Genomic DNA, 12,271 nt, shown 5'->3' with positions numbered 1-12,271 from the left:
AGGTTCTTGGACAATGATTCTTAGATGACTAGCTATGTAATTCATAAGTTCAATCAATGCCCATATTCATATCTTAACTCACAGAAAGATTATATACTACATGCAACAGAGTTGTTGCCCTCTGTAGCACCTCCTCAAACAAAGTACACTGTGTTCTATACTGTTCACTAGCCATGCGAGACATCAGTGACCTATTTACTTTTGGAGTAAATGAGCATTGATTGGTTTCTTCTGGGAAACCATGTTGTCCAGCATTTCATGAAGAGTACATAGCCCTGTGGAGGAGGAAGAGGTATTCAGGGGCAAATGCGGCCTCCCACCGAGGCCACCTGAGGGGAAGACACAGAATCCTTGAGCCAGGTCCAGCCACTGACAATCGCCTCCTGGTTGCTGGCCACCCAAAAGCACAGGATAAACAACTCGGCCCGGGAATGTGAGATGGCCAGTAGTCCACTGAAGGATCAGTGATCATGTAGCTAACTCAATTGCTTATAGATATTTCATGGTCAAGTTAAAGGAAACCCTGGCTAATTCTTTCTAAGTCGTTAAGGTCACTGAAGTGGTTTATGAAGTAAGAAAACATACTTGACTTTTCAATTTTTTATGATTGTGGATTTGTTATTAGAAAAGCAAGCAGATGCTGGCTTTTTTGTTTGTTGTCGTTTCACTGCCTTTACTTAAATTATAAACTCAGTTTTTAAAGAAAATAAACCAACTCACCATTTTCCCACTGGATTTCATTTCTGAAACGCTCATTGTAAATGTTTTACTTCCCTTATCATATGTACAATAATGTTTAATCCAGGTAAAACCAAGTGGTCCTAATGGAAAGAAACAAATACAAGTTCAGATTTTATTTGTAAGAAATTTGCATCTAAGTTTGTACACTTTTCTATGTGAAAATAATTAATTGAGTGTCTCCATATACTATGCAAGTTTGGAACATCTGCTGTATGTGACATAGGGCATCATGGAAAAAAGAGTGGTGAATTGTATAAAGTGTCTTGGAATAAAATAACTTGTAACTCTCACATTTACCCTGTGAACTTACAAGAAATGTCTGTATATCTAAGCTTCAGGCATCTCATCTGTGAAAGTAGTATACTTATACCCCAGCAAAGTAGAAAGAATGAGAAATAGTATATGTAAAATGCTTAGACAGCTTCTCTCAGAGCAAAGTCATCTCCTTAAATGGCAGTTCCATTGTTCTAGATGCTCAGGTCTAAAAACTTAAGAGTCTACCTTGACTCTTACCTTTCTCTCATATTCCACAGCTGATGCATCACCAAATCCTGGTGCATCTACAGTCAGAACTGTTGTCTCTACAGCCAGAGTTCAACCACTTCTTACCACCTTTATTGTGACCATCCTGGCTTAAGCCATAAGCAACTCCTGAGTTATTTATTCTAACTAGTCTCCCTACTTTTACTCCTTCCCCCTCTTCTCAATACTACCAGAAATATGCTGCTGAAAATTTAGTCATGTTATTTCACTCCTTTTTCAACCCCCCCCCCCAGTGGGTTCCCACCTCACTCTGGGTAAAAACCAAAGAGCCTATAATAATACACAAGGCCCTACATTATTTGGCCCCTCATTATCTTTCTCACCTCTTACTACTTTCTGTCTTGCTCATTCTGTTCTAGCCATACCGGACTCCCTGCTGGCCCTTGAACATACTGAATGCATTCCTACCTCAGGACCTTTGCACTTGCTGTTCTTTCAGCCTGGATTCTCCCTGAATGACTTGCATTCTCACCTCCTCTGGGTCTTTCCCTAAATATCATCTTTATGAAAGGGCCTTTCCTGAAAAGATATGTAACCTCTCATCCTGATACTTCTTAGCTATCTTTCTTGCTTTATCAATGTCTAAAATGTGATGCATTTTACTTATTCATTCTATTTACTGTCTGTCTCCACCACTAGATGTTAAGACTGCATGAGAGGTGTGATGTGTTGCTTAAGCCTTGGAATAGGACCTTACATATACTTGGCACTCATCTTGCTCTGAGAGTTTACTAGGTTTACCAATTTTTAAATTATTTCCTCATACCACTGTCTGAAAAAAATAAATTCTACTTATACTTTCTACTACTTATGTTTATAGACATTGGAATATGTGCAATGTTTACTTTTTCTCTGTTTGCCCATAAATACTGTGTAATCTTCTCCCACATTACACCATGTCATTGTCCATTATTCTCCCTGAGGAATTGGATGCTGCTACATCAGTGTACAGGGATACATTCTTAGCTCAATTTTTCCAACATCCAATGTGGGAAATCTTCAGTTTTCCTATTGGAAAGCCAAGTATCTTCCACCAAAATGTCATAGCAGATAAGGAATATCTGCATATGGGTTGACAAAGGAGCTGCTTTTCTATATAGTTCTTCCATCTGGGAATCAATCCTACTAAATACCTGGATTCTTTAAGCAACTGTATACAGTGTTATTGCTAGCTAGATTTCAGAATCTTATGTGTAAAAGCAAGGCATTGAGATTTATTTAAAAAAAATAAAACGCTAGAGAAAAAATGTTTCATGAGTCATTTGGTTTCTTTTTCCTTTAGTGTCCTTAGTATCATGTTTAATTTTACTACTTAAGCCACTCCAGATGTTGAAATTATGAGGTGCAGCCATATACTTTGCAATCACAAAGGATTATTACAGTTAACTTAATTCAGTTTTAGGACCACTTCACACTATAATACTTAACAGTACTTGTTGATAATTATCACTTGTGGTATGAAATACTTAAAGACTTAAAGCTGATTAGCATAAAGTGGATAGATGCAATTCCTCCTGGTGACTTTGTTACTTAGGAAGTGATTTATGAAACAATATTACGTAATTTTAAAATAAAGCTACCACAAGGCTCTAATGACACTTTAGACTTAGATGCTATATTTTCCCTCCACGTTAAGTTCAGAATCTCATGCATTTAATCTTCAAGTTTACTGCACACTATTGAATTGCACATGCAAAGCAGTTGAATTGGTGTATGTTTTTCTGCACATATTATCCACAAAAAATAAAATTGAAAAAAAATCACAATGAGATGTCACCTCACTCAAAGAAGAATGGCTAAAATGAAAAAAGAATGACAATGTCAAATGCTGGTGGCAATGTGGACAATAAAATGATAATATTGTCAAAGAAAAAGAAAGTTTACTGCACACACATGCTGTTTACTTTAAAGTTGTGTGGCATTAGGCCAGGGCAGATGTTCTTACACAAGCAATTCTGAAGTCCCTAATACAAATTTATTGCAAAATAAAAGATGTTTAATTATCTTACTCAGTAATCATCTGAGATTCCTGAGATAGCATGGGAGGGCAGGAAGGAAGTAAACTTTACTGAATACCTACTAAGTGTCAACATTTTATTTACGAACCTCTTAAGTCAAACATTATAAATGATTGTTTTACATATAAGAACGCTCAGCTAAGAGCTGCAGATGGCATTACTCTCATCATAGGACATGTGATTGAAATTGATTTATAAATTCTTTTTTTTAAAAAAAACCAAAACTGTAATTTGGCTGACAGTTTACAGAGCAAATTGGTTTTCCAGTCACCTTCCTGCACATTTTATTTTGTGACATTCATTGCAATCCCCACAATGTAACAACATTCTTCTCACTTCCTTCCTGTGTTTACCATTTCCCTTCATCCTCCTTTCCCATAACGTCCTTATTAGCTTTACCCCTGGGCAAATGCTGCCTTTTTTGATCTCTTATGGTTGATTGTTCTAATGAGAATGTACCTCTCTGATATTATTTTTCACCTTTTAGGACCGTCTATCACTTGGCTGAAAGTTGAGCCATAGGGATGAGTTCAATTCAAGGCTTGAAGGATGTCTAAGGGTCGTGGAGTTGACTTTAAGGAGAACGATATTCTCTAACTTGTTTTAAGAATTAAATAAGATTCAATCATAAAGAGAAATGAAGTTGTGATGCATGCTATGACATGGATAAACCTTGAAACATTATGCTAAGTGAAAAAAGTCAGACACAAATATGTATGACCCCACTTGTGTGAAATATCTAGGAATACACAGAAGCAAAATTATTAGTAGTTGTCAGGGTTGGGGGTGGGTGGGAAACCATTGCTTATGGGTACTCAGTTTCTGTTTGGGGTGACTTAAAAAAAACTTAGAAATAATGGTGTTGATGTCAGAACATGGTGAAGGGAATTAATGTTACTGAATTATATACATAGAAATTGTTAAAGTGATGTTTTTTTGTTTGTTATTTTATCACTTTTTTTTTTAAAAGAATAATGATGAAGCTGTGAAACACATCAGAACATGGATGAACCTACAGGATATTATGCTGAGTGAAATTGTTGTTGTTGTTGTTATATGCCATCGAGTCAGCCCCAACTCATAGCGACCCCTCCTTGGGTTTCTGAGGCAGTATCACTACGGAAGTAGCATTGCCCAACCTTCCTTCCGAGGAGTGGCTGGTGGAATTAGTCAATCACAAAAGACAATTATTATATGAGGCCACTACTGTAAAAAGTTAAGAAAAGATTTACACATAAAATAATCATTCTTTGAAGGTTACCAGTGGTGGGAGGGGAAGGGAGGAAAAATCACCAACTTGAGGGTAGACTTATTAACATGGGTAAAGAAAAAGGCAGCAAACAATAAGGAGGAGGTGAGCACAAAATCATCAAGGCAGTGGAAGACACAGTGAGGAGGACAAGAGTTAAAGGCAACAAAGGCGAATGCTACTACATACACAATCTTGCGATAACAGTAATAAGAGTAAGTTATGGGTTGATACATAGATAGACACTCAATCAGAACAGAGGTGGGAAGGTGAATGGGACTACACCCACATATATGTATTTATATGGACTATGCATTTATATGGGCTTCCAATATATCCATGAATGTAGTAGAGCATACAGGGGACAAAGTTTTGAAAACATCTAAGTCACAATTAACACTTTGAGGAAATAAATTGCTGAATGTGGAGGCTCAGGTCTATAGTTTTGGGGGTCACTAAGGTCAACTGGCATAACATAGCATGTTATGTCCATAAAGACAATGTTCTACATCCTACTTTGGTGATTAGTGATTGGGGTCTTGAAAGCTTATGAGCAGTCATCTAAGTTGAAATTATTGGTCTCTCATCTGGAGAAAAGAAGAGTGAAGAAAAGTCAAAGGCACAAGGAAACAATTAGTCCAAAGCACTAACAGAATATACAAATTCTTGCCTCCACAATCCTGGGAGTGGAAGGACTAGGTGGTGCCCAGCTATCACTTCTGATTGCTCTGAAAGGGATCACAATATGAGATGGTGATTGGTGGGGGTGAGGGGTATGGAACAAAATTCAAAATAAAAAAACACCAGGCTTACTGGTTTGATGAAGGCTGGTAGAATCTCAGACTATGGCGCTTAGACATTCTTCAAGCTAGAAACTGAACTGACCCTTGTGAATCAACTGTCAGCCAAATAACAGACAGATCTTAAGATGAACTGCAATATCAGGAGGTTATGCACTCATTAGCACAATCAAACACATAAAATCAAGAGGATAGCATTTGTCAAGGGATAGAGGTGAGAAGGTGGGGATGGGAAGGAAGAATGAAGGGAGTGATAGGCACAGGGAGGAAGTGGGAAGAATGCTGTTACAGTGTGGGGATTACAGTAAATGTCACAAAACAGAAAGTGTATTGATTGTTGAAAACCAATTTGCTCTGTAAACTTTTGCCCAAATCAAAATAAAATAATAAATTTTTAATAAATAAATAAATAATTAAATGGGATAATTCTATTTAAAGTGCATAGTATAGTAACAGCTCATGGTAAGAATAGTATTGTGTTTTTTTTTTTTTTTTTTTTTAATTTTAACATCAACACTAATAACATAGACCTTTCACATACATTATTTCTAATTCTTGCAACATCATTATGTTGTTGTTGTTGTTGTTGTTATGTGCCGACGAGTCAAACCCGACTCATAGCGACCCCTCCTTGGGTTTCTGAGGTGGTATCACTACGGAAGTAGATTGTCCAACCTTTCCAAGGAGTGGCTCGTGGGTTTGAACTGCCAGCCTTCTGGTTAGCAGTCAAGTGCCTTAGGCACTATGCTACCAGATTTCCCAGTGAGTAACATAAACACTACATATCTGAATAGAGTGGGGATCTGTGTCCAACCTACAACCTCCTGCTACTATGCATTAGTATCTTCTCCACTTACCACTCAATTTACAACTCTGATATTTACTATCGATGAAGAATTGCTAATTCCACATGTTTGTCTTGCATCTTGAATTACAGAGTAAACACCATGAAGTCATATTCTTTCTTACAACTCTGTACCCCCAGTCATTCATTCAGTGATAACAAGTGTACAATCAATATATCTTAAAATTGATTAGATTTCATATTCTTATTATAAATGTTTTCAAAGATCCAAGTTGCAAAATGCTTTTAATATTTGTCCTTTGTGTAATACTATAAGATAATAATTAGAAAAAATATAAATTTATTCATTTTTCTTTTTAAATAACTAGGCAAGGGTAAGGAGAAAGATGAAGGGTGGGGAATGGCAGGAGGGAGGGATTAAAACTGGGCATGAGAAAACTTTTCAAGGTAATGCCTATGTTCTTTATGCTGATTTTGATGATTTCATGAGTGTATACATATAGCAAAACTTATCAAATTGTACACTTTTTAATATGTGTGTGGCAAGGAGAGCCCATGGTGTCATTAAGAGAGACAGGAAAGTTCAAAGGAGAGGCCAGTACCACAAATGACTAAATGGTCTGTTCAGACTGAGCCCAGAAAAGAAATCAAGTACTGTAGAACAAAAGATGTGAATATCAGATAGGTTAATGAAACACTGCACTTAGTCTACCCATGCACTCCCTAAGTTATTAAAGGGTGTGTTCCAAACGTATGCTTAGAGACTGATAGAACTAAATGTCCAGTAGCAGGGAATCGGTAAGCAAACCATGGCAGCACACAATGGACAGACCCTTGCATAGCAATTGGAAATGATCTATCTGAAGATCATGTAGAAAAAATTTGCCTAAATGAAACAAACCTTTTTTGTTTAGAACAAAATATTGTGTGTATACAAGTTTCAACAACTGCACTTCAGTTGGAAAAGAACTGAGAGAGAAAACATGAGGTCTCAATGAGTAAAAAATTCCTCTATCATCTTCTTTATCACTTGCCTGTCCAAATAACCTTCACTCTCAGCAAGTTCTTCTATATGGCAAAATCATATTCTTTAGTGATGTAAAATGTAAACTCTTCACACATTGAGGCTCTCAAAACTTAATTATTCAAAAAGTTCCTTAGAGCCTTAAATCAAATTCATATATCCCAAATATGACCAATGACTAGGCCATTTTTCATGAAATATGGGTAAAAGTTAATTATTATGATTTGATTATACAGTATCTGGGCAGGTCACTAGATTTATCATTTCAAGATCTGAAAAGAAAACACAGGCAAGGAAGCTAGCCATGAGAGAGAAAATCCTGTCTCATCTACACAGTAATAAATATTTGCCGAGTTTTATATATCAAGTCCTTATTTGCTGGATCATGCCATTCATCAAATGAGCATCAACTGGGCATGCCAAATATAAAATGTGTTCATGTTTTCTTGACCATACTGCATGCATACCAAAAGCCTTTCATAGTCAACCCAGTACCTCTGGCGTTCCCTTCCCAAACCTTGTAACTAAAGTATCTTACTAAACAAAACAACTTCGTTTTTCTACTGAAGTGGAGACTTTAGACCAGGGCTACTACATGTGGCTTTCCCAGTATGCCAGAAAAATTCAGAAAGTGAAAATAAGAGTTTCAAAACTTTTATAAGAATTTGACTTGCAAAATCCAAGTTCATAATCTTGTACTTTGCAATCACACTGATCTATGATGGATTGGAAATTAAAACAAGCATTCCTTCACCTGACAGTTTGAGAAACACTGGATTAAATCATAGCTGGTTTGATATAGAGTGTTAATTGAGTCCAAATAATCAAACTGGTTGTGCTTGGTGACAAGTAACATGCAGGAAGGAGTCTACATAAAAGTTTGAATGACTCTGTTAATTTTTGTAAGAACTTTTTTAATGTGAGGCAATTATAATAGTGCTCTATTGGATCTGACCTTATGTCCTAACCTCAGGAAGCAAGGAGTGCCAATTTGATATTACACAATTGGCAATTTTACTCGGGAAAACTGACAGAGCTCAGAATTAAATGAAACAATGCTGCTGGCGGGAAAAACTATTATGATAGTCGCCAAGATAATTCATCCTGATAAAGGTTTGATTTTCAATATTACATGAAACTTTAAATTAAGATTAGGTGTCACAATTAAATTCTAAAATAGAATTCATGTTATCATATTACCAATGAAGGTTGTAAGTTCCAATTTCAATAATTTAACAACCTAAGAGGTGAAATGTGCAAAAATTTCTTCCCTTTGGTGATGCTGTTGGAGAGTGTACTTAATATGAAAAAGCTATAAGGAATTTCAGGGGACGTGGGAGCTCTGGTGGCATAGTCCCTAAGGCATTTGACTGCTAACCGGAAGGCTGATGGTTCAAATCCACCAGCCACTCCTCAGAAGGAAGACTGGACAATCTACTTCCATAGGGATACCACCTTGGAAACCGAAGGAGAGGTCGCTATGCGTTGGATCTGACTCCACGGCAGTGCATTGCATTGCGTTGGTGGTCCAGTGATTTAAGTGCTTTGCTGCTAACTGAAAAGTCAGTGGCGTGAACCAACCAGCTACTCCACAGGAGAAATATGTGAAAGACTGGTTCAGTAAAGATTTACAGTCTGGAAACCCAAAGGGGCAGTTCTACAAGAGTTGTATAGGTTTTCTATGGGTAAAAATCAATTTGATAGCAATGGGATTTCGAGCTCTGGTAGCATAGTGCCTAAGGCACTTGACTGCTAACCAGAAGGCTGGCAGTTCAAACCCAACAGCCACTCCTCAGAAGGAAGATGTGGCAATCTACTTCCATAGTAATACTGCCTCGGAAACCCAAGGAGGGGTCGCTATGAGTTGGGTCCGACTCGATGGCACATAACAACAACAATTTGAAAGAAATAATGCTAATTAAGCCACATATTATGTAAATAGTGTTAAATCATAAAAGACATTATGATGTATCTTATTGACTCACGTTTTTCTTGGACATACAGATAGCCTTCCATCGTCCACTGGCTGGGTGGTCTGTAATCTTGGTTGGCAGATTTCATTCTTTGCATCAACCGCTCTACCTCTTGACGAGTACTTTCAAAATTATTTCTTGTCTTAAGTAAAAAGAAACAACAATTTTATTATTATTTTACCTGCAACCTACAGTTTCCAAACTGTGAGTGGTGTAAAGAGTAACCTTGATCCATTAGGCACTATCACCAAATCCAATTCACTACAATGTTGAGACTTACGGTTAGTGACATGCACTTTCTATCTGACATTCGTGTGTGTATGTGTGTGTCTGTGTCTCTGTGTGACTTTTTTCCTATTTCCCATTGTGACATCAAAATATTTTAATATGTTATAATATTCATTAAATAGTATTTGCATTCACTAAGGATTTACCTGGGGGAGCTCTGGTGGTGTAGTGCCTAAGGCATTTGGCTGCTAACCAGAAGACTGGTGGTTCAAACCCACGAGCCACTCCTTCGGAGAGAAATTGGGCAACCTACTTCCATAGTCACACTGCCTCGGAAACCCAAGAACGGGTTTCTATGAGTCGGATCCGACTCCATAGCAGTGAGTTTGGTTGTTTTTTGGGAGCTCTGGAGGTATAGTGCTTAAAGCATTTGACTGCTAACTGGAAGGCTGGTGGTTCAAACCCACCAGTCACTCCTCGGAAGGAAGATTGGGCAATCTACTTCTGTAGAGATATTGCCTTGGAAACCCAAGGTGTCACTATGAGTTGGATCTGACTCCATGGCAGTAAGTTTTATTTTTTTAAGGATTTACCTTGAGGTTTTTTTTTCCTAGCTTCGTAGAGCAGGCTAAGGTAAAAAATAGATACATAGGGACCTATATTTCTTTTGAGGAAGCAAAACAAAACAATATTAGGTTCCCATACTTTTGAAATAGTTGGCACTTAACAAATCAGAGGTACACAAGAAAAATGCTTCCTATATCTGTCCAAATGATGCTTCTTTTTTTTTTTTTTTTTTTGAAGGAGAAGCATTATCTAACTTGGTTTTGAGAAATCTTAATATACTTATTAATAGGTGAGTATATAAATCAACTCATAAAAATGAATACTTTTCCAACATCTAACTTCTTCTGCTCCAGAAAATAGTTGACTCATTTTATAGCTAATTTAGGTAAGCGACAGTGGCAGGAAGCACTTCTCTATGAAATTGTCTTTGGCATTCACAACATTATCTCAACATGAGCCTGAGAACCTACAAATCATCGTCACCTAACTCTAAAATCTTGCTACACCTGATAACAAGCAAAAGAACTGAATCTCAAGAATGTTAGAAAAATTTTTTCAGCTGTCACTTTTGCTACACACTTTTTTTATGGTGTGCTTTTTTTTTTTTTTTAAATTTTTATTGTGATTTGGGTGAAAATTCACAGAGGAAATTCATTTTCCATACAGTAGTTCATACACATTTTGTTTCATGACACTGACTGCAAATCCCCACAATTAATGCCTCTCTTCCCACTTCCTCCCTGTAGTTACCTCTTCTCTGTATCCTTCCTTCCCATGTACTCTTGCATCCCCAGCTATCTCCCTCTGCATACACAGCCCTTCTGTTCTCCCATGATTGATTCCTCCAAGGAGGAATCATTTACCTGATGTAAATGTCCACCCTATAGGCCTATCTTTTGTTTGGCTGCTGCTCATGTCTCTTTAAATATAAGGGCCAGAGTTTTATCCAATTCCTTGCCCAACCCCAAATTTAAGGGATCTAATTGCATTTAATATGAAAACAGTTCAAAAAATCCATTGTCCTTTCCAGTGTTCCCTTTCTGTATTTACTGAAAAGGCCTAAATGCATCCCATGCTAAAAAAACTACTGAATGAATTACATTTGAAATCAATTCTGCTAGAAACTCTAGGTAAAATAAAAAGCTGAAATTCAAAACAAAAGTAGATTAAATCTAACTACATATTTCTCGGTGGGACACACCAATTCTCTAGTTAACTATTAAGTACATATCTCCACAATGGTAAGAATCAGATAAAAGAGAAACTTAAACTTTTACAGAAAATTATTTTGGCAATTAGGGTTTTAGGAATAACTTCAGTTACAGACAATTTCAACAATCGTGACTTTATTATTCGTTAGGTTTGATAACGTAGACATAGGTCGGCTAAAGTTTGTTTCGTTTTGCTCTTCTTTGTTGTAAGTGGTGAAGATAATTTGAAAATTAGAATTTGTATCACTGGTGGCGTAGTGGTTAAGGCACTTGACTGCTAACCAGAAGGCTGGCGGTTCAAACCCACCAGCCACTCCTCGGAAGGAAGATGGGGCAATCTACTTCCGTAGTGATACTGCCTCAGAAACCCAAGGAGGGGTCGCTATGAGTCGGGTCTGACTCGATGGCACATAACAACAACAACAACATATAACCATAGATTAAAATATTGATTAGACAACACGACCATAAACCCTGAGAAAACTAAATAGGCTGTTTGTAGATAATCATCACTTATGCTTTAGCACAGTTACATAACAACTGCTTCAAAACACATTCAAATTTATGATTTGAAAATAATAAATATTAGCTATTAATAAAATTTTAGAAACAAATAATACAGAGGATAGGTTATTCATTTCACAAATACACAATAAATAAAGGGGACTTTCCCAAGGTTACCCAGTAAATTAATGATGTTATTGTTATTTTCCAAGTTTCCAGATGCCTACACTTCTGTGATATTTAATTTAATAAAATTTGCTAGCATAAATTTATCTAGCATAATGGTCTTTCTTTCCTGGTGTACTTTCAACCAGTAGCTTGAAAAAATTAATTTCTTTTAAAATAAATTCTAAGTGATTTTTCAAAATTGGTTAAAGTTAGTGAGGTTTTAGACAAACTTTTGAAAGATTCCATGGTTTGACTAGATTATAATATAGTTACCCTTGATCATCAGATTTGCTAAGGAGAGGCAGTAAGAACAGATATAGTCTTACATTCTGTAAGTTGAACTGCAGCTGTTGCTTATATGGTGCGAATTCCTGTGCGAGTTCATATCCCTCATGATAAAAAGTAAATAAGCCCTGAAGGAATGACAAAAGCTGCAAAAA

At 36.8% G+C, this 12,271-nt stretch overlaps 1 protein-coding gene across 1 annotated transcript in view; it reads right to left on the bottom strand.

The window, feature by feature from the left end:
- The window catches only part of ARHGAP42 (Rho GTPase activating protein 42), a 392,107-nt gene that overhangs the window by 54,520 nt on the left and 325,316 nt on the right, over positions 1-12,271 (bottom strand). Inside the window, exons 7-9 of the mRNA XM_007938080.1 lie at positions 12,158-12,262; positions 9,166-9,295; positions 721-821 (exon numbers count right to left, since the gene is read on the bottom strand). Coding sequence (XP_007936271.1) covers positions 721-821; positions 9,166-9,295; positions 12,158-12,262 — 336 coding nt within the window. The remainder of the gene's footprint in view (positions 1-720; positions 822-9,165; positions 9,296-12,157; positions 12,263-12,271) is intronic.

Source organism: Orycteropus afer, unplaced genomic scaffold (genome assembly GCF_000298275.1).
Source record: "Orycteropus afer afer isolate SDZICR_OR568_19922 unplaced genomic scaffold, OryAfe1.0 scaffold00047, whole genome shotgun sequence".
Lineage (NCBI taxonomy): Eukaryota > Metazoa > Chordata > Mammalia > Tubulidentata > Orycteropodidae > Orycteropus > Orycteropus afer.
This window is presented reverse-complemented; position numbering and strand designations above follow the sequence as displayed.